This window comes from Lasioglossum baleicum, unplaced genomic scaffold, assembly GCF_051020765.1.
Source record: "Lasioglossum baleicum unplaced genomic scaffold, iyLasBale1 scaffold2222, whole genome shotgun sequence".
Classification (NCBI taxonomy): Eukaryota; Metazoa; Arthropoda; class Insecta; order Hymenoptera; family Halictidae; genus Lasioglossum; species Lasioglossum baleicum.
Window position 1 is genome coordinate 5,957 of NW_027471281.1, and position 21,206 is coordinate 27,162.

The following is a 21,206-nucleotide window of genomic DNA, read 5'->3' on the forward strand; positions in this document are numbered from 1 at the left end:
CTTGGTGTTATTTAAATTAAATTAAAACGAAAATTATTTAAATTAGAAAATACGAAGTGACTTTCTGAACGACCTAATATTTCCTTCGTAGGACAATTAACCTTTTAGTGTTATTAAATTAAATTAAAACGAAATGACTTTCCAAACGACCTAATATTCTCTCCGTAGGTCAATTAACTTTTAGTGTTATTTAAATTAAATTAAAACGAAATAACTTTCCAAACGACCTAATATTTCCTCTGTAGGTCAATTAATCTTTTAGTGTTATTTAAATTAAATTAAAACGAAAACTATTTAAATTAAAAAAAAAACGAAGTGACTTTCCGAACGATCTAATATTTCTTCTGTAGGTCAATTAACCTTTTAGCGTTATTTAAATTAAATTAAAACGAAAATTATTTAAATTAAAAGAACGAAGTGACTTTCCGAACGACCTAATATTTCCTTCGTAGGACAATTAACTTTTTAGTGTTATTTAAATTAAATTAAAACGAAAGCCTAATATTTCCTCTGTAGGTAAATTAACCTTCAGTGTTATTTAAATTAAATAAATTTCAAATTAAATAAATTTAAAATTAAATAAATTTCAAATTAAATAAAATTTTTAATTAAATAAATTTCAAATTAAATAAAATTTAAATTAAATAAATTCAAATTAAATAAAATTTCAAATTAAATAAATTTCAAATTAAATAAATTTCAAATTAAATAAAATTTTTAATTAAATAAATTTCAAATTAAATTAAATTAAATTTTTAATTAACTTAAATTAGCATTTTAAATTAAATTATATTAGGTATTAGGTGGTGTAATAATTCAGCTAATTAACACTACAAAATCGTACCTCCGCTTTCTGGATGTCGACGCTGTTCAACGCGACGCTTTCCGGCGCAGGTTCCTCTTGCGAGTTGTCGTCTTTCACGCCGAAGATGGTCTTGTACATGAAAGAGGCGAGTAGGGCCCCGCCGATAGGGCCGAACCAATAGATCCAGTGATGGGACCAGTGATTGTTCCAGAGGGCCGGTGCCAACGACCTAGCTGGGTTCATGCTGCAGCCCGTGTAAGGCCCGAACGCGAGGGCAAGAGCGGAGACCGTCAGGCCGAATCTGATTGGCACCGAGTCGACTTTGGCCGCGTTTCTACTGTCCCAGACCGCGCACGCGACCAGCATTAGGATACCGGTCGAGATGCCCTCGAGCAACAGGCCCTGAATAGCCGACAGCTCCGTGTGCAGATCAGTCACGCAGAACATGCCCGGGTCGTCTTGGGCCTTGGTGCTCAGACGACCCGATGTGTCACCATCTGCAATACAAATTCCGATTTTTATTTGTTCTGTTTACTATTTATTATTTAAAGCACAATTACTCAGTTCATTCGTTCTATTTAGTGTTTACTATAAATTCCGATTTTTATTCGGTAATAGTTTATAGTTTTTATTATTAAGTTTGATATAAATAGTGAATAGTAAATAGGGTGAATGGAGAGTGGTATTTTGATTTAAATAGTAAATTGTAAATGGGATGAATCAGAAGTGGTATTTTGATTTAAATAGTAAATTGTAAATAGGATGAATGAGGAGTGGTATTTTGATTTAAATAGTAAATAGTAAATAGTAAATAGTAAATAGGACGAATGAAGAGTGGTATTTGGATTTAAATCGTAAATAATAATAGTATATAGTAAATAGTAAATAGGACAATATCGAATGAACAGCGGAATTTATAGTAAATAGTAAATGGCACGATACTACAATATTTACTATAATTCCGCTCTTCAATATCCTATTTATTATTTACTATAAATTCATCTGTTCATTCTTCCTATTTGCTATTTACTATAATTCCACTCTTCATTCTTTCTATTTACTATTTATTAATTAAATAAAAATTCCCCTTTTCAATCGTCCTATTTACTATTTATTATTTATTATTTAAATCTCAATTCGATTTTCATTCGTCCTATTTACTATTTATTATTTACCATTTAAATCACAATTCCGCCCTTTATTCGTCCTATTTACTATTTACTATAAATTCCGATTTTCATTTGGTATTGTCCTATTTACTAATTACTATTTACTACAAAATAGTAATTAGTGAAATACCGCTCTTCATTCGTCCTATTTACTATTTACTATTAACTATAAACTCCACCCTTCATTAGTCCTATTTATTATTTATTAATTAAATCAAAATTCCCCTTTCATTCGTCATATTTACTATTTATTATTTATTATTTAAATCACAATTCCGCTCTGTATTCGTCCTATTTACTATTTACTATTTATCATTTAAATCATAAATTCGTCCTATTTACTATTTACTATAAATTCTGATTTTCATTCGGTATCGTCCTATTTACTCTTTAGTATTTACTATTTAAATCAAAATACCGCTCTTCAATCGTCTTATTTACTATTTATTATTTATTATTTGAATCACAATTCCGATTTTCATTTCTCCTATTTACTATTTACTATTCAAAGAGAAATTCCACCCTTCATTCATCCTATTTACTATTTATTATTTATTATTTAAATCACAGTTCCGATTTTCATTAGTCCCATTTATAGTATTTATTATTTATTATTTACTATTTAAATCAAAACCTTCGCTTTTCATTCTCCCAGTTATACTATTTATTTCTTACTATTTAAATCAAATTCCACTTTTCATTCGTCCTAGTTATACTATTTATTATTTACTATTTAAATAAAAATTCCGCTCTTAATTCGTCCTATTTATTATTTACTATAAATTCAAATTCAAATTCATTCGATATTGTGGTATTTACTATTTACTATCTACTATAAATTCGAATCCATTCATTATCGTGGTATTTACTATTTAGTATTTACTATACATTCTGATTTTCATTCGGTATCGTGGTATTTACTATTTACTATTTACTATAAATTTGAATTCGTTCAGTACCGTGATAGTTACAATTTACTATTTACTATAAATTCCGATTTTCATTCGTTATCGTGGTATTTAATATTTACTATTTACTATAAATTCGAATTCATTCAGTATCGTGCTATTTACTATTTATTATAAATTCCGTTTTTCATTCAAACCGTGATATTAACTATTTATTATAAATTCCATTATTCATTCAATACCGTGGTATTTACTATTCACTATTTACTATAAATTCGAACTCATTCTGTTTCATCCTATTTAGTATTTACTATTTACTATAAATTCCGCTTTTCATTCAATATCGTGCCATTTACCATTTACTATTTACTATAAATTCCGCTTTTCATTCGTTATCGTGGTATTTACTATTTACTATTTACTATAAATTCCGCTTTCATTCAAACCGTGGTATTTACTATTTACAATAAATTCCATTTTTCATTCAATACCGTGGTATTTACTGTTTACTATAAATTCCGCTTTCCATTCAGTATCGTTCCATTACTATTTACTATTTACTATTTACTCGCAGCTCGGATCGAAGCTTCGGTTAGATCATTCCCAAGGATAATCCGATCGATGACTCGGATTCCCTTAAGATCTAGGTTCTCGATGATCGATGGTTAATCGAGAATTATCACCACGATAAGGCTCGGTCTGAATGGAAATTCGGCTCAATTCGAAGATTAATTAACGACTGATGTGTTAGGTGGAAGATTTACGGCTAGGATTCGGTTATCATCGGTATAACGGACGTACCTGCGACCTGGCCGAGAATTAATCGAAAATTCATATAATTAGTATAATCGATAAACCTAACCCTATCGTTCCCACGACCCATCTGAAGTTTCATCGAAGATTCACGCGACTAACGTAACGTTCGAAAAGTCATTTCGTTTTTCTCGCCCAAAATGAGACACGATTTTTTTAGAGCGACGTTTCACGCGATCACGAACGTTCGAATTCGACGAATTTCACCTCTCGCGATCTCGCGAGTCGTTATTCGCCGGTTTGCATCTGACGACGCCTTTATTTCGTCTTCATCGGCTTCGGACGAGCCTTCCGGAACGCGGTGGTGCATCTTCGACGTCGAAATTTGCCCGAACGAAATTTTGCAAACCAATTTTGGCATCGTCGTTCGGTTCGATACATCTTCTGCGTACGCATCGCGTAATTTTCGCCTCGCTTCAACCGCATTTTTACCTTTTCGATGGTGAAAGAGTAAAACACGCGAAAATGCCGCTTTCGATTTTCCATCTTCGATAGGGCACCGAACGAAAACTATCGCGAAGAATCGAACGAAATTTTTCGCAAACGAGCCTTGCTATATCAGCTGTCGAAATGTATAACGATTACGCGGCTTAAGCGCGAAGTTGGCTTGTGAAAAAATACAATTAGGTCCTCTATTGCGAAAAAACGAAATTACTTTCCGAACGACTCGACATACGCTAATGTACTGAACGGTAGATGGAAAAAGGATCTTCGTCGATAAGGTTAGTATGCGACTTTCTCAATTAAATATACCAGTGCAGATAGGAGGCGATAAAAAGCTAGGTATCGCTAGGTGTTTGTTCCGAAAGAGTGCTTGACCGCGATTCGCAGATAGGACGACGGCGTCGTCACGGTTGCGTAAGTCTGTAAAGTCGTTTACGCACGACGTTTGTCTCTCGTGAAGCGAAGCTTAGGCAGAGGTCGCGAACCTCGATAACCGAATGCGAGAGAGCAGAATTCCGATTACGTTTCGGCCTTTTTATTGAAATTTTTAACACTTCCAGCGCGACACACATGTGCGATAGTATAATGGCACGGAAAGTTAGCTTTTGAACTTTTCTCAGATACGTTATAACATTGCCACGTTTGTTTTTCAATTTTGATACCGCGGAACCTCGCAGTCCATCATCGTCTGAATGAAATTGTAATTTTCTCGAGATAGTCCGCGATCGTCGCTAATCGGCGAATTAACGCTTTGGGGACGAATGTCGGAATGCAAGCGGAAATTTTTCGATTCTTTGGTGCGAAGCTACTTGGAATATAGCGAGAAATAATTTCTGAAATTTCATTCGACTCGTTCTGTTTAATTGCTTAATATTAGGTGATTCCATAATTCGTACCGTGGCGTGCATTTTATAAACATAAGCAGATAAACAACCACGGTGTCACGGTTCTGTTCGGTCGAAAGAAGAATTTCGAAAGGAAAAAGTTAAAGAATCGTAAGTATTTGACATTTTACACCGCGCGAAGTCGCGAGCGAAACGCGAAATCATTTTCAGCGCCCGACGTTGCGCGCGTTCCGAAGAGGAAACACTGCGAAAATTGCTCACGCGCGATAAAAAAGACGCTTTTTCGAAACGCGTCGCGACCAGAGACGAAACTTGTATTTTATATAATAATCCCCGAAGGAAACGAAATCGGCGCGTACGAGAAGAATCATCGAAACGAGTTGGAAAACCGGGTTTAGACCCTCGCGAGCATTCCCTCTTCCGTGTCCTGGCATTACCGAAGAATTTCTTCTTTCGATTATCATCGAATAATCGGACGATCAACGTCGCCGTTTACTTTGCTCGGTTGGAAAGATTAAAAGAAGAAATAGCAGAGGAACGTTGGAAACGTTCAAATCGGGAGAACGCGATCTTTCGTCGCGATAAACGCCGGCTGCGTGTGGCAAAGAGTATACAAAAAAGAAAAAAAAATTAAGCGAATTCCTTGTTATACAGGTATCGGCCCATTGGATTACCGCGTGCTTCATTCTCCGCGATATTTTTCGCGGGCAAAGAATACGGTAAGTACCGACGCGATAAAAAATCATCTCGAGAGATACTTTAATCGAGAGCCAAAGAAATTTTATATCGATGGGATAACGCGTTTGACAACGAAACTAGGAAGAAGCCGTAGAACGAAAGCGCGACTACGTTGTTTCTTAATATTCAAGGTTTATTCGACGTGTAATTTTAAATAGAAAAGTGAAAAATCGGCACGAACTTATGAAATGAACTAATATTAATTCTACCGGAAAGTTCTGTCCGATAATTTCGTTTCAGTTATGTTCATATGTTCGTTTCTTAAAAAATACACAGTTTGTGAATTGTAATTGTTATAAGCAACGATGGAAATTGTATTTTAACCATTTGCACTCGGCAATTTTTTGGCTATAGAAGAGCGGAGATTCGCAAGTTTTCTTCTATAAAAGTGATAATGTTTTTTTTTTGAATGGTAAATAGAGAATTGTATAATAATTTCACGTAAAATTATTTGATTTCATTATCTCGCATATTGTTATATCATCTTAAATTTGATATACTAATTAATATGAGTCTTCAAAATTTTATAGCGACTGACAGTCGCCTCTCGAGTGCAAAGGATTAAATATAAATATTGTTAAAAACAGAATCATTTTCATCCTCTGCATAAAAGATAGAACTTTCCAGTAGATATCGATATATCGACGTGTCGTTTCTTCGGTTCTCGAATCGAAGCGAGTCACCAACCTTCAACATGCCAAATCCCAGGATGCTGCCGACCACTTGGGCCAACAGGTACACGAAACCTTCTGGTATAGTCTTTATTCCAAGTACCATCGAGCCCACCGTGATGGCAGGATTCACGTGTGCGTCGCTTATGTGTCCAACAGACTGAAAAGAAAGAATTCTAGTCAAATCGTTTGTAAAATTCAAGTATGACTACGAATATTGATGTCATTTACATAGAAGCAGGGTTGGTGATGGAAGAAAAAGGTATAGAAACTAAATATAATAAATAATAAAATAGAAAACTCGATTCGAAAATTTTGAATACAATGTGCTACATCGATATACCAATTTAAATTAAATCAATCAGAATGTCGACATAATATATTAATTAATCATCGAATATAATTATATATCAATATAAATTACTACGTTAGATTGATTAAATATGTAAGATAGAATATAGAAAACTAGATTTATCAAAGAGAAACGAAATATTTTCGAAGACGAGTATCTCATCTGTCCAAGTATAATAAATTTCGTGGTGACTAACTCCTCAATTGCAATCATTATTTCGTGATTTATTGCAGCATTACCGGGTGAAACACCGACGTTATTACAAAGTAAAAAAATGGGTTACACAGCGAGGTCAAGACCCCCATAAGAGTTCGTACTTATTCTATATCGTTAAATTTATACAGTCTATAATATACATATACTATATATCGGTGTATCTCAAGAAAAAGATTATCTATCGGCTAAAATTCATTTTATTTCTTCGCCTGCCCCTACGATTATCGATACGGCGCTGCTGTACGAAACGAGCTTATAGAACCGAGGATAGAAAGTTGAATTAAAATCGGTTTCTGCATTCTTGCAGCCGCCGGACCGCTCTGCTATTCCAACTTTCGAAATGCAACCCTCTCGCACGCGCCCTTCCATCCCTATTTAACCTATCGCGCTGTCCCCTTTCGTTCGCAGCTTTCTTCGTCGTCCACGCTTTCCCGGACATCCTCGAGCTACGCGGGCCTGGTCCTCGGACACTCGAGCATTCCTAAACTTTCATTCGATACTTCCACTCCTCCCTGTCGTGGATATCTCTTTTACAAACCGTTCCCTCGCGCGCAGACCCCTCTCGTATTTATTTATTCCCAAACGCGCTCGCTCGGGACATTCGATCATGCTCGCAGTCGCTCGATCCTACGTTAATTCGCCGGTAATTATTATTACGTATTAAACGCATCGAAAGGCTTCGGAACGTTTCAACGGATCGAGATGTTCGACGCGTTACGGAGTTCGGGACGTTTAACTCGCGGAAGTGGAAGCGTACAGCGACGAGTTAACGACTGTCCACGCGCTTTGTAGTCGCGAGGCATAGTATTTTCGTCAAGACTCAGAGATTTCGCGCGTTCAAGAGCTAAGGACATTTACCTTGCGGAAGTCGGGGTATTAGGTCATCCCATATGTAACGTGGTTTTTTCGATGACAGTCGTTTACGTCGTACCAGCCAGATGACCGATTTCAGGCCCGTTTTCGCGAATATTAAACACGTGCTCGCTGCTTTCGGCAAAATTCACCGCGATCGTTATCGAGATAGCTATAATATATTTCTCTCTTCTCATCCTACGAATTTTGTTATTATTATTTTACCGTGCTGTATATTTAAGTACACGTTAGAGGCGAATAATTACGGCGTTAATTAATTCGAACGAAATCGAGGATAATTACAGAACGGTTAAATTAATAATCGAAATCGAGAGAATAACATTGAATACGATCGAGAAGCTTTATTTATATCGCAGTTTTATAATTTATTATTTGCTACAGTTCTTCTGTTTACCTTATCCGGTGAACTTGTTGTTATTTTATCTTTTTAAATTCTATTTTAAAATCTTCCAAACGATTTTGAAACGCTGTGCTTTGGTTTGTGCAAAGCAAGACGATTTTTTCAACCTTGGGTTATTTATCTCTCTCCAATTCAATAAATTTTCTTATTATTATTTTGTTCTCTTGCAAGTAGCCCTTCTCGTGTTTAATTATTCTTAAATACACTCACATGCAAGTTCTTTAAGAATAAATACCCTAATATTAGTAGCTTCGCGTGTATGTACACAAGTATCGGTATATCTTTCTATAAAACCGTGTTGTTTGCTAAACGTTATAATGTTTCTGTCTGAAGAACAGAGCTTAACAAGCTCGAGATAATTGAGCTATGCCAAACTGAAAGTCGGAAGTCTTATGCAACTGATTAAACGATAATGAAAGACTGTCGAAGGACCCAAAAAAAAAAGATTGCTCTATAAATTATAATAGTTGTGTTGTTTGTTAAATATTAGGATGTTTTTTGTGAAGAATAGAGCTTAAGAAGCTTGAGATAATCGAACGATGTCAAACTGAAAATTGGAAGTGTTATGTAATTGATTAAATGATAGTAAAATAGTGTCGAGGGAGTCAGAAAAATGTAATGGTTGAATACTAACTTGAATTACGATCATGACAGCTAGGCCGAAGGTCAAGGCTATTTGGAAGTGAGAAGGTATGACACCTAGGGTTCCAACGCATCCCATGCAACCAACGAACACTAGCATGGAAGTGCCGATGGTCTCTGCCAGGACTGTCAGCGCTGTTTTCTTCAAGGCGCCATCGTCTTGCATCAGCTTCTTGAAGCCTGAAATGTGGAACAACGTTTAGGTTACTCGTGTCTTGGGAAACATCGTTTAGGTTAATCGTGTGTTGTCAAAGTTACACGTGCCTTGTCAAACACACTTTAAGTTAGTATTCGTGTTTTGTCAAACATCATTTAAGTTACTTGTGTGTTGTCAAAGTTACGAGTGTCTTGTCAAACACCATTTAAGTTACTCGTGTGTTGTCAAAGTTACGCGTGTCTTGTCAAACACCATTTAAGTTACTCGTGTCTTGTCAAACACCATTTTGGGTTACTCGTGTCTTGTCTTGTCAAACACCCTTTAAGTTACTACTCGTGTTTTGTCAAACACCATTTAAGTTACTCATGTCTTGTCGAATTTTCTTTAGGTTACTCGTGTCCTGTCAAAACCCTTTTGGGTTACTCGTGTCTTGTCAAACACCATTTTAGTTACTCATGTCTTGTCGAATTTTCTTTAGGTTACTCGTGTCCTGTAAAAACCCTTTTGGGTTACTCGTGTCTTGTCAACCACTCTTTAAGTTACGCGTATCTTGTCAACCACTCTTTAAGTTACGCATATCTTGTCAAACACCATTTAAGTTACTCGTGTCTTTTCAAAGTTATGCGTGTTTTGTCAAATACCCTTTAAGTTACTACTCATGTCTTGTCAAACACCCTTTTGGGTTTCTCGTGTCTTGTCTTGTCAAACACCCTTTAAGTTACTACTCGTGTCTTGTCATACACCCTTTACGTTACTACTCGTGTCTTGTCAAACACCCATTAGGTTACTACTCGTGCCTTATCAGACATATTTTAGGTTACTCGTGTCTTGTCAAACAACCTTTGGGTTACTCGTGTCTCATAAAACACCCCTTAGGTTCCTTGTGCCTTGTCAAATTCCCTTTAGGTTACTCTTATCTTGTCAAACAATCTTTAAGTTACTTGTGTCTTGTCTTGTCAAACACCCGTTTAGGTTACTCTTATCTTGTAAAACACACTTTAGGTTACTTGTGTCTTGTCAATCACCATTTAGGATACTCGTATCTTGTCAAACACCCTTTGGATTACTATTCCTATATTGTCAAACACAGTTTAGGTTACTCGTGTCTTGTTAAACATCTTTTAGGTTACTCGTGACTTGTCAAAGTTACTCGTGTCTTATAAAACACTCTATAGGTTACTAGTGTCTTGTCAAAGTTACTCACGTCTTATAAAACACTCTATAGGTTACTAGTGTCTTGTCAAAGTTACTCATGTCTTATAAAACACTCTATAGGTTAGTCGTGTCTTGTCAAAAACCTTTTAGGTTACTCCTATTTTATTAAACAGCCGAAATTAATCGTTTCACAAGTAAACTGTTGACGCAGATGCTGTCGCCGTATGAAAATACACCGCGTCAAAGTGAAACTCGCGAGCTACAGGTGGTTTTATTGTATCGCATAACGTAAACCTAATCGAACATTCGAAACGTAGATCCGGGTGATCTTATTACGATGGAATATCCTGTTCCGGAATGAAACTTTGCAGCTACGAATGCTACAGGCAGATTCACTCCAGCGTCGCGACGCTGAGTTCAATGATACGCGTGTACAACACTAAACTAATTGTCGAAAATATTACTTTCGAAATATTTTTGAAATTCGTGAATCTGACGTGTACAAAATTTTCAATCGTGGACAAAATTAAGTGTCAATAATTAACGTCGTTTTTAGTATTCGTTTAAAATCCTGCTTCCGCTGACTTCATCGACATAACCTACAACACGCGATGCGTACAGAAACTGCGAAGCGTAATTAACAAGCTTCGCCGCGGAAAGTTTGCGTTTGGACCGTTTTATTTCGCGAATCCAGGGTTAAAAAGATGGCGGATGAAAAGCATACTCGGCATTGCGCGCTTCGCGAGTTCCAGTTGGAAGAAAAGCAACGAGGCTGCGAAAGATATCTGTAGTGCTCCGGGTGAAGACGCCGTTGCGAAGTGTGCAGTGGACGATTGGAAAGGTTAGCTGGAGGTTCGAGAGAAAAGAACCGGCGCTGATTAATCGGAAGGGCGTGATTCTTCATCGGGATAACGCAGGACCGCGTGCCGCGAGAATCACGGTGGAAAAACTACGCGAGTTCCGATGGGAAGTTCTCCCTGGACCTGCATATTCTCCCGATATTCCCCTTCCGATTATCATTTCTTTCATTCCTTGGAAAATTTTCTTCTCGAAAACATTTCGATAACGAAGAGCGCCTGAAAAACGCCTCGACCGAATTATTCGAATGAAAATCGCGAGAATTTGACGATAGAGGGATCGAGATGCTACCCGAGCGTTGGGCACGAGTAGTCGAAAACAACGGCAAGCTATATCGTCGATTAAATTCTTTCGTTTCGTTTAAATAAGTTAGTTTGAAGAATGTATCGGAAAACGACGTTAATTATTACCAGACCTGGTAATTCGATAGACCTCCTGTGGAAACGAAACTTCGGTTTCGAGGTTAGGAAGCTGAGGGCACCTATTTGCCTATAGGACGTTTCAAAATATATCTCGGTAAATAATCGATGGAAATTAATTATTAGAAGGAACTATCGACGCGAATTATCCTCGTGGAAAGGAGACACTGCGAATTATTATTTCGATACTATACAAGTCGTTTCAAAATAATTAATGCAACTTTTCATCGCGCCGATTAGTTACTTAGAGAAAAATTGGTGTTGTAGATAAATCTTTCTTAAAGTTACAACAAAGACACTTGAAAAACGACTTTTACTAGAAAAATATATTTCAATACAGGGTGTTTCAGCGTATGCAATATTAATTTTTATATCTATACAGGATGTTTCAAAATGAGATTTGGAAACTCTGGGAAGTATTCTAAAGCGAACCACGAAGATTAACTAACGAAGGTTAATTAATGATTTTCATTACTTTTATACAGGAAGTTTCAAAATACGTCTTTCCTCCAATGGACTGACGACACAAGTAAATCATCTTTAAACTTGAATTAAGATTCTTTCAAAAAGTTGAAAACAACTGCAACTATATCGTTAATTAAGTTCTTTCGTTTTGTTAAAACAATCAAATTTCGACACTATACAGGTCGTTTCAAATAATCAATAGCAACTTTTCATCGCGCCGATTAGTTAATTAGAAAAAAATTGTTATCGTAGATGAATCTTTCTTAAAGTTACAACAAAGATAGTTCAAAAACGACTTTAATTAGAAAAATACATTTCACTACAGGGTGTTTCAACATATGCAATATTAATTTTTATATGTATACAGGGTGTTTCAAAATACGAGTTTATTAAACTCGTAATAAGATTCTTTCAAAAATTTGAAAAACAGCTGCAAAATTCTTTCGTTCGTTTAAATAAATCAGTTTGAAAAACGTATTAGAAAACGACGTTAATTATTACCAGATCTGATAGAATATTTCAAAATTCTTATTGTTTTCATTCAATTTCTCTGCAACTGTATTGTTTTCGTCGAATATCAGAAGTGGGACTCAGTTTACAATAGAATAGAGATCTCTGCGGTTCTCGAGTGTAAAAATCCACATTCTCGTTTGATTCGTCAACGCGACAGACATTTTCCGTGACATCGACGACGTTTATCGTGTATAGAAGAGAGAAACGATCGGTCGTAATGATCTTTGCAGTCGCGACAGGTGTCGAGAAGGACAGAGTCACTCTCGTCGAGAGAAGCGTCGAAGATACAAATGAAGAATTAATAAATCTATTCTTCGCTCGTCTACCGTTTCACGACTCGAAAAACTATTGAATTATAAATTCCTGCTGGGTTATTCTTGGAGTTAGAACCTTGGACGACGAAGAAAGGTGGGACATTACGTAGTTATCCATCTTCGTTTGTTCTTTGACCTTTTTAGGAATGTATATGCACCTGTGTGTACTTTTACATTTTCTAAATTACGTTTATTATAAGTCAGAAGGAAATTGAAATTGGCTGAGGAATTATTTACTATAGAATTCATAGAGAATTTGAAAAGAAAGATTCGTTGAATATTTATCGAATTCTTACCGATATAAAAAAGAAATTAAACGGATATTTTTCACGTTAAAAAAATTCGTAAAATTAATTTTTGAGGTTAATTGAATTCTTTTAAATTCTCCTCGAGTTTCAATCCTGTCGAGCTTTTCTTATAATATTCTTTTTTTTCTAAACCAATACGATTCTTTCTTCGAACTTGTACACATAAACAAAAATGAGGATTTATTTATTTAAATCTTTGAGGCACGGTGGGACTAAAAATGTTCCAACATTTTTTTGGTGGATAATAACAAATGATTGGGCATTTTTTAACACATCTCGAAATATTGCAACAGTTGCTGACAATCGATTTATTATTTTCTTATATTTCTATATTTTTCGCGACACCTTTGTTAATAAAAAAAAACCACCGATTTCGTTTAACTTAAAGCGGAATAAAATTTTCTGAAATCCTTTGTCTCAAAGAATTTCAAAAACGGACAAAACTTTCCGTGAAAATTCGTGTTTTTAAGCAAAATAAAATAATCGGAACACGATACAATTTCCAGGACAACTATTTTATTTTTCGAAATCCTATGCCTGAAAGATTTTTAAAAAACGATAAACATTCAACAGAAGTTCCTGTTTTTAAACGAAGCAAATGGTCAGAACCCAATAAAATTTAAAAACTATTTATATTTTATCAGCAGTTATTATAATTTATTTTCTGAAATCCTGTGCTTCAAAGAATTGTAATTTCACGACACATTTGTTAATAAAAAAAACACCAATTTCGATTAATTTAAAGCGGATTAAAATTTTCTGAAATCCTCTGTTTTAAAGGGTTTCAAAAACCGACAAACTTTTCACGGAAATTCGTGTCCTTAAACAAAATAAAATAATCGAAACACAATAAAATTTCCGGCACAACTATTTTATTTTCCAAAATTCTCTGCTTCAAAGAGTTTTAATTTCGCGACATCTTTCTTAATAAAAAAAAAACACTAATTTCTTTTAATTTAAAGCGGAATAAAATTATCCGAAATTCTGTGCCTCAAAAAGTTTTTATTTCGCGACACCTTTATTAATAAAAAAAAAAACACCAATTTCCTTTCATTTAAAGAGCAACAAAATTTACCGAAATTCTGTGCCTCAGAAGTTTTAATTTCGCAACACCTTTGTTAATAAAAAAAAAAACACCAATTTCCTTTAATTTAAAACAGAATAAAATTTTCCGAAATCCTGTGTCTCAAAGAATTTTAATTTCGCGACACTTCTCTTCATAAAAAAATCACCGATTTCTTTTAATATAAAGCAGAATAAAATTTTTCGAAATCTTCTGTCTCAAAGAGATTTAATTTCGCAACACCTTTGCTAATGAAAAAAAACACCAATTTCTTTTATTTTGAAGCGGGATAAAATTTTCCGAAATCCTGTGTCTCAAAGAATTTTAATTTCGCAACACTTTTATTAATGAAAAAAAATACCAATATTTTTTAAATTAAAGCGAAATAAAATTTTCCGAAATCCTGTGTCTCAAAGAATTATAATTTCGCGACACTTTTATTTTAAAAAAAAACACCAATTTCCTTTAATTTAAAACAGAATAAAATTTTTCGAAATCCTCTGCCTCAAAAAGATTTAATTTCGCGACACTTTTATTAATAAAAAACACCAATTTCTTTTATTTTGAAACGCAACAAAATTTTCCGAAATCCTGTGTCTGAAAGAATTTTAATTTCGCGACACTTTTATTAATAAAAAAAAATACCAATATTTTTTAAATTAAAGGCGGAATAAAATTTTCCGACATCGTGTGTCTCAAAGAATTTTAATTTCTCGACACTTTTATTTAAAAAAAAGCACCAATTTCCTTTATTTTGAAACGCAACAAAATTTTCCGAAATCCTCTGTTTCAAAGAGTTTTAATTTCGCGACATCTTTCTTAATAAAAAAAAAACACCAATTTCTTTTATTTTGAAACGGAACAAAATTTTCCGAAATCCAGTGTCTCAAAAAATTTTAAATTCGCGACACTTTTATTAATAAAAAAAAACACTAATTTCCTGAAATTTAAAACAGAATAAAATTTTTCCAAATCCTCTGTCTCAAAGATTTTCAAAAAACCAACAAACTCTTCGCGTAGATTCGTATCTTCAAACAAAATAAAACAATCGGAACACACAGTTTACAACACTCTACGATATCCGGTTTAACAAGAATACAGTTTCCTCTTCACTTATATCATTCACCGTTCAATTGTCACGATAATGACATCACTGTCAGCCTCTCTATTCCTCCATCAACAATTTCGATATTTCAGCGAAAGAAGACACGTTTAACACTAGATTTACGAACGTTTCTGAATATCTATCTTTACGGAGCCCCATCACATTTACAAATAAAGAAAACTACGTATTTTCTTAAAAAATAACACCATGAGTTTAATTTAAAAACAATTACGATATTAACAAACTTAATACAAGTTGATTAAATCTACTAATCCTTTGCACTCGAGAGATGACTTTCAGTCGTCGTATGTTTTAACGCTATAACTAATTACACATGAAACTAAAATAATTCTATTTATTCATTTCTCACGCAAACCCACGATTTTCTTTTTATTTTATCATAAGAAATATCAGCTAGTATATAAAAATATAAGCGAAGCTTAAAATTGCTGTTTTATAGCACGAAAAATTCTTCAAATTTAAAGAATTAAAACAAACGTTGACTGAGAATATTATATAATATATTATATATAATTATACAATATAAATAAATAAATATTGTATAATTAGAGCAACTCACCCGTCAAATTGACGAGTCCCGTAAATCTCTTGTTAAAAATAAGTTTATCGAATGTGACAGCTCGATAGAACGAGAGTTACTGACGTTTTATGACACTTTTACGTTGACAGCTTACCGCAATTCGAAACCATTCTGCGTTGACGATTGCAGTGCACGCGGAACCACTTGCACCGATGAAATAAGTAGAAGCAGAGGAGCTGTTCTAAATTCGTGGACGAAGGGCGACGTGCACGTTGATACAGCTCTGTTGACAGCTGATTAGCCACTCGGCACGGCGCAGCATGAAAATTGCTCAGCCGAGTGATAGCTCAGTGTAAATACTCCTACATCCTACGGCACTGACACCGCAGAGCAAATATTGCCTCTGTTATTGCCTCTATCGCGTAGATTTGTATTTTTGGCAACGGAACACTGTTCCTCGTGTCAAACATCCAGTTTCAAAGTTTCAAAAACACAGAACGATGATTTGTCAATTTTTGATTGACAAGTAAAGTCAGAGTCCTTCTTTTTATACTTTTACACTTTTCGTTTTGGCATAACCTCGCTTATAGTCGTACTGTCCATTGCCAGAGTCACGTTTCAACAAAGGAGATTTTCTCGAAAGTCTTCCCTTTTGTTATTTCATTTGAATTTTCTACCGATACGAATCTAAACGATATTCGTATAATTTTTTTGTACGAGTATAAACTTGGTAATAACGCTGCAAAAGCTGCACGCAACGTAAACCAAGCGTTTGGGGAGAATACGGTTAATGATCGAAAAGTGCAGCGTTGGTTTGAAAAATTTAGGTCCGCTGATTTTTCGCTACAAAATGATCCGCGTGGCAGACCCAAAACGTCTGTGAAAAATGACGATCCGAAGGCATCGGTGGAAGCGGATCCAACTGTATCCACGAGGGACAGGCTACCAGGATGAAAATTGACCGTACAACAATATTGCGACGTCTTTCTGAAATTGGCAAGGTGAAGAAAATGGATAAGCGGGTACCGCGCGAACTAACCGAGCGAAATAAGCTGGATCGGTTGAACGTACGCTCATCGTTACTATCCCGATTTCATCGAGAGCCATTGAAATACGAAGTTTCGCAGCACCAGCCTATTCACCGGATCTCTCGCCAACCGACTTTCATTTTTTTAAACATTTAGAACCGTTTTCACGAGCTAAACGGTATGAAAATGAAGACAGTTTGAAAAATTCGATATCAGAGTTTATCGATTCTAAAGATCAGAATTTTTTTAAGACAGGCATCTGTGCTTTAAAGTCTCGTTGGGAAAAGCGTATCGAAGCGAATTGAGCATAAATAGCTTTTGCACCAACCTAATATTTATAAAGTAACAAGTATTCTGACGATTAACCTATTTGCATTATATAGAAATATGAGAAAATCGTTTTTCAGCGTTATTTGTTAGAAATTTTGTTCGATGTGGTAATATTTGAAATGTGCAATGCATATAGGCACTTCATAATTTTCACATTAGCAAATATTGGGTTGGCAATTAAGTGATTGCGAACGTTACACTTTCTTTTGTTTCGTTAACGTGATCAAAGCATCTAACCTATATTTTTTTCTCATCGTTTGGACTTCTACCTTTAATTCAGTAAAAAAATTATATCGATTAGCGCCTTAGTTTTGTTTCTATCCCAATTTAAAAATGAAAGAACAGGACGCGCACTTCGGACATATTTTATCGTATTACTTCCGAAAAGGCAAGAACGCATCGCAAGCACAAAAGAAGTTACGTGTCGTATATGGAAATGAAGCCTTGAAAGAAAGGCAGTGTCAAAATTCGTTTGCCAGATTTCGTTCTGGTGATTTTTCACTGAAAAATGCTCAACGATCTGGCCGTCCAGTTGAAGTCGACGAGATCCATATCAAGGCCATTATCGATTCAGATCGTCATAGCGCAACGCGTGATATCGCGGAGAAGCTCGATGTATCGCATACATGCATTGAAAAAAAATTAAAAATGCTTGGTTATGTCGAGAAACTCGATTTATGGATCCCTCACCGGCTTAAGGAAATTCATTTGACGCGACGCATTAGCATCTGCGATTCGCTTCTGAAACGCAACGAAATTGATCCATTTCTGAAAAGCCTAATTACTGGCGACGAAAAGTGGATAGTTTATAAGAACGTTAATCGGAAGAGATCGTGAGTGATGCAAGATGAACCAGCCCAAACGACGTCAAAAGCAGAGATTCGCCAAAAAAAGATTATGCTGTCAGTCTGGTGGGATTATGGAGGAATTCTGTACTACTCAAACTTAAGTGTACTCAACGTGTTAAGAGTAGATTCTTTTTCGAACACCGTGTAGATCGTTCCGAGCAATTATTCCATCATTCTCTGGGAACAAGGAAAAATCTCCGACAAATCCTCGTCTCGTCGTGGAAAAATATATTGTGTCTAACGGAAAATTCTGTCCGATAATTTCGTTTCAAGTATGAATACGTATAATTCTTTTGAGATATATATATATATTTTTTCTACGAAAATTGCATTTAGAAATTGCTATCACGCTGGCAAGAAGTCATAAGCAACGAGAAATTATAATATATATATTATATATATAATTATAAGAAATTATATAGTACAGTAAATATTGTTAAGTATTATTAAGTAGTAAATTATTATTGTTATTAATTATATATCTGTTATTAAATATTAAACATTATTATACTGTAAGTATTTTATTACATATATTATAAGTATTATATTTAAATCTCTGCGGGCGAGAAACAAAGTTAAGGATTCATTAAGTATGTACAAAATAATTAAAAATAACGAATCAAAAGAAGTTTTCTGAATTAAAGATACGTACAACGTCGATGACAATGTTAAAATTATTTTTCGTTATATTCCAAGCAGTTTTTGCTCTAAAAAAATAAAAATATTTCCACCTATATTACGACATTCATTCTCAAAGAGTTAATTATATTATAAATATTATATTATATTATATTATATTATAAATATTATATTATATTATATTATATTATAAATATTATATTATATTATATTATATTATATTATATTATATTATATTATATTATATTATATTATATCATATTATAAATATTATATTATATTATATTATATTATATTATATTATAAGTATTAACCCTTTGTATTCAACGATTTTTTGGCTACAAAAAAGTAGAAATATACAGATTTTCTGTTATAAAACTGACGTTATTTTTTTTGAGTGATAAATAAAGAATCGTATAATAATTAACACGTACAATTATTTGATTTCGATATATCGCATATTATTATATAGCCTAAAATTACATATATCATTTATACTAAACCTACCACTGTCAAAATGACCGGTAAATAGAAAAGAAGTAGAAGTTTTAAAAATAGAATGACACGAGATATTGAAAGAATAATTATACGTATATTAGAAGAAAAATCTCAAATACGAATAATTAGGATGGTATAGAATGATTAGGTGGATTTTTCGAAAAAAATGTAATTATAAATTTATAATATATAGTTTAAGTTCAAAAATATATTATATTAAAAAAGAAGTTAAAATATCTTTTCAAATTGTTTCCCAATCCTACTTGTCTTTTTTAATATAAAAAATATATTTCTGATAAAGCACAAAAAATCAAATAATCTTTTAATCACAAACGCAAAATTTCTGAAGCGCCCACAGTAATCAAATATTTAATAAAAATTTAAAAAACGGTGATTTAGACCATGGTAGGTTTAGTTTTAACACTAGATTCACGGGACCCGTGAATTTAACGAATGGGTTGCTTCAATTACACGATATTAACAGATTTAATTAACTTATATTAAGTCTGTTAATATTGCGATTGTTTGGATGGTAACGATGAACGTTGAGTTTTTAACAAAACCTTAAAAAACTGACTGATGACTTAGATCATGCTAGGTTTAGTGTTAATTAATATTGGTCTTCTAAAATTTTATGGTGATTGATAATTAAGCAGTAAAGCAGTTGAAAAATAATTAGAAAAGTTAATGATAGTCAAAATTTCAAGGATACTGATAGTATCGAGTGCAAAGAATTAAAAACATTTGGTAGACTTAATAGAACGCTAGCTGGAAGGTTTACGATTAATATGAGAAGCAATATGGCGGTTTGCAAGGATTCCCCTTGAAATTCCCTAGCAATCGGTGATAAATTCGTTTTACTGCAGCCGCGCCTCGAGAATGCAGGATCTCAATGGCGTCGACGTCACTCGGGAATTGTGCTCGGCTAACGATAGATCGGAGGATCGATCGTAAATCACTACGTCACCAAGATAACGTCAGATCCAGGGATCCCGGAGCAAATCATCTATCAGCGCATGCGCTGTTCCATCCGCCGAGATGCTTTCATAATCTCCTAGAAGCCGCGACACCGTTAATTTCCTACAGGTGTTGCACAATTACTGCTCGCAATAGGTGAGTATCAGGTCTAGTAATAATTAACGTCGTTTTTTAGTATTCGTTTCAAATCCTGCTTCGCGCTGACTTCATCGACAGAATCTACAAACACGCGATACGTGCAGAAAGTGCGAAGCGTGATTAACAAGCTTCGCCGCGAAAAGTTTGCGTTTGAACCGTTTTATTTCGCGAATCCAGGGTTAAAAAGATGGCGGATGAAAAGCGTATTCGGCATTGCGCGCTTTGCGAGTTCCAGTTGGAAGAAAAGCAAACGAGGCTGCGAAAGATATCTGTAGTGCTCCGGGTGAAGACGCCGTTGCGAAGTGTACAGTGGACGATTGGAAAGGTTAGCTGGAGGTTCGAGAGAAAAAGAACCGGCGCTGATTAATCGGAAGGGCGTGATTCTTCATCGGGATAACGCAGGACCGCGTGCCGCAAGAATCACGGTGGAAAAACTACGCGAGTTCCGATGGGAAGTTCTCCCTGGACCTGCATATTCTCCCGATATTCCCCTTCCGATTATCATTTCTTTCGTTCCTTGGAAAATTTTCTTCTCGGAAAACATTTCGATAACGAAGAGTGCCTGAAAAACGCCTCGACCGAATTATTCGAATGAAAATCGCGAGAATTTGACGATAGAGGGATCGAGATGCTACCCGAGCGTTGGACACGAGTAGTCGAAAACAACGGCAAGCTATATCGTCGATTAAATTCTTTCGTTTCGTTTAAATAAGTTAGTTTGAAGAATGTATCGGAAAACGACGTTAATTATTACTAGACCTGGTAATTCGATAGACCTCCTGTGGAAACGAAACTTCGGTTTCGAGGTTAGGAAGCTGAGGGCACCTATTTGCCTATAGGACGTTTCAAAATATATCTCGGTAATTAATCGATGGAAATTAATTAATAGAAGGAACTATCGACGCGAATTATCCTCGTGGAAAGGAGACACTGCGAATTATTATTTCGATACTGTACAGGTCGTTTCAAAATT

At 34.8% G+C, this 21,206-nt stretch overlaps 1 protein-coding gene and 1 pseudogene across 1 annotated transcript; one reads left to right on the forward strand and one right to left on the reverse strand.

The window, feature by feature from the left end:
• Window positions 1–820: 820 nt before the first annotated feature.
• On the reverse strand, window positions 821–9,693 carry LOC143221315 (aquaporin-like). The gene is made up of 4 exons (XM_076446788.1): window positions 9,675–9,693; window positions 8,869–9,056; window positions 6,406–6,553; window positions 821–1,302 (listed from the first exon to the last, which is right to left on the reverse strand). Exons 1-4 carry the CDS (start codon window positions 9,691–9,693, stop codon window positions 821–823), a joined length of 837 nt encoding a protein of 278 aa, XP_076302903.1.
• A 7,772-nt stretch (window positions 9,694–17,465) lies between these two features.
• Window positions 17,466–17,969, forward strand: LOC143221316 (histone-lysine N-methyltransferase SETMAR pseudogene; annotated as a pseudogene).
• The last annotated feature ends 3,237 nt before the right edge of the window (window positions 17,970–21,206 follow it).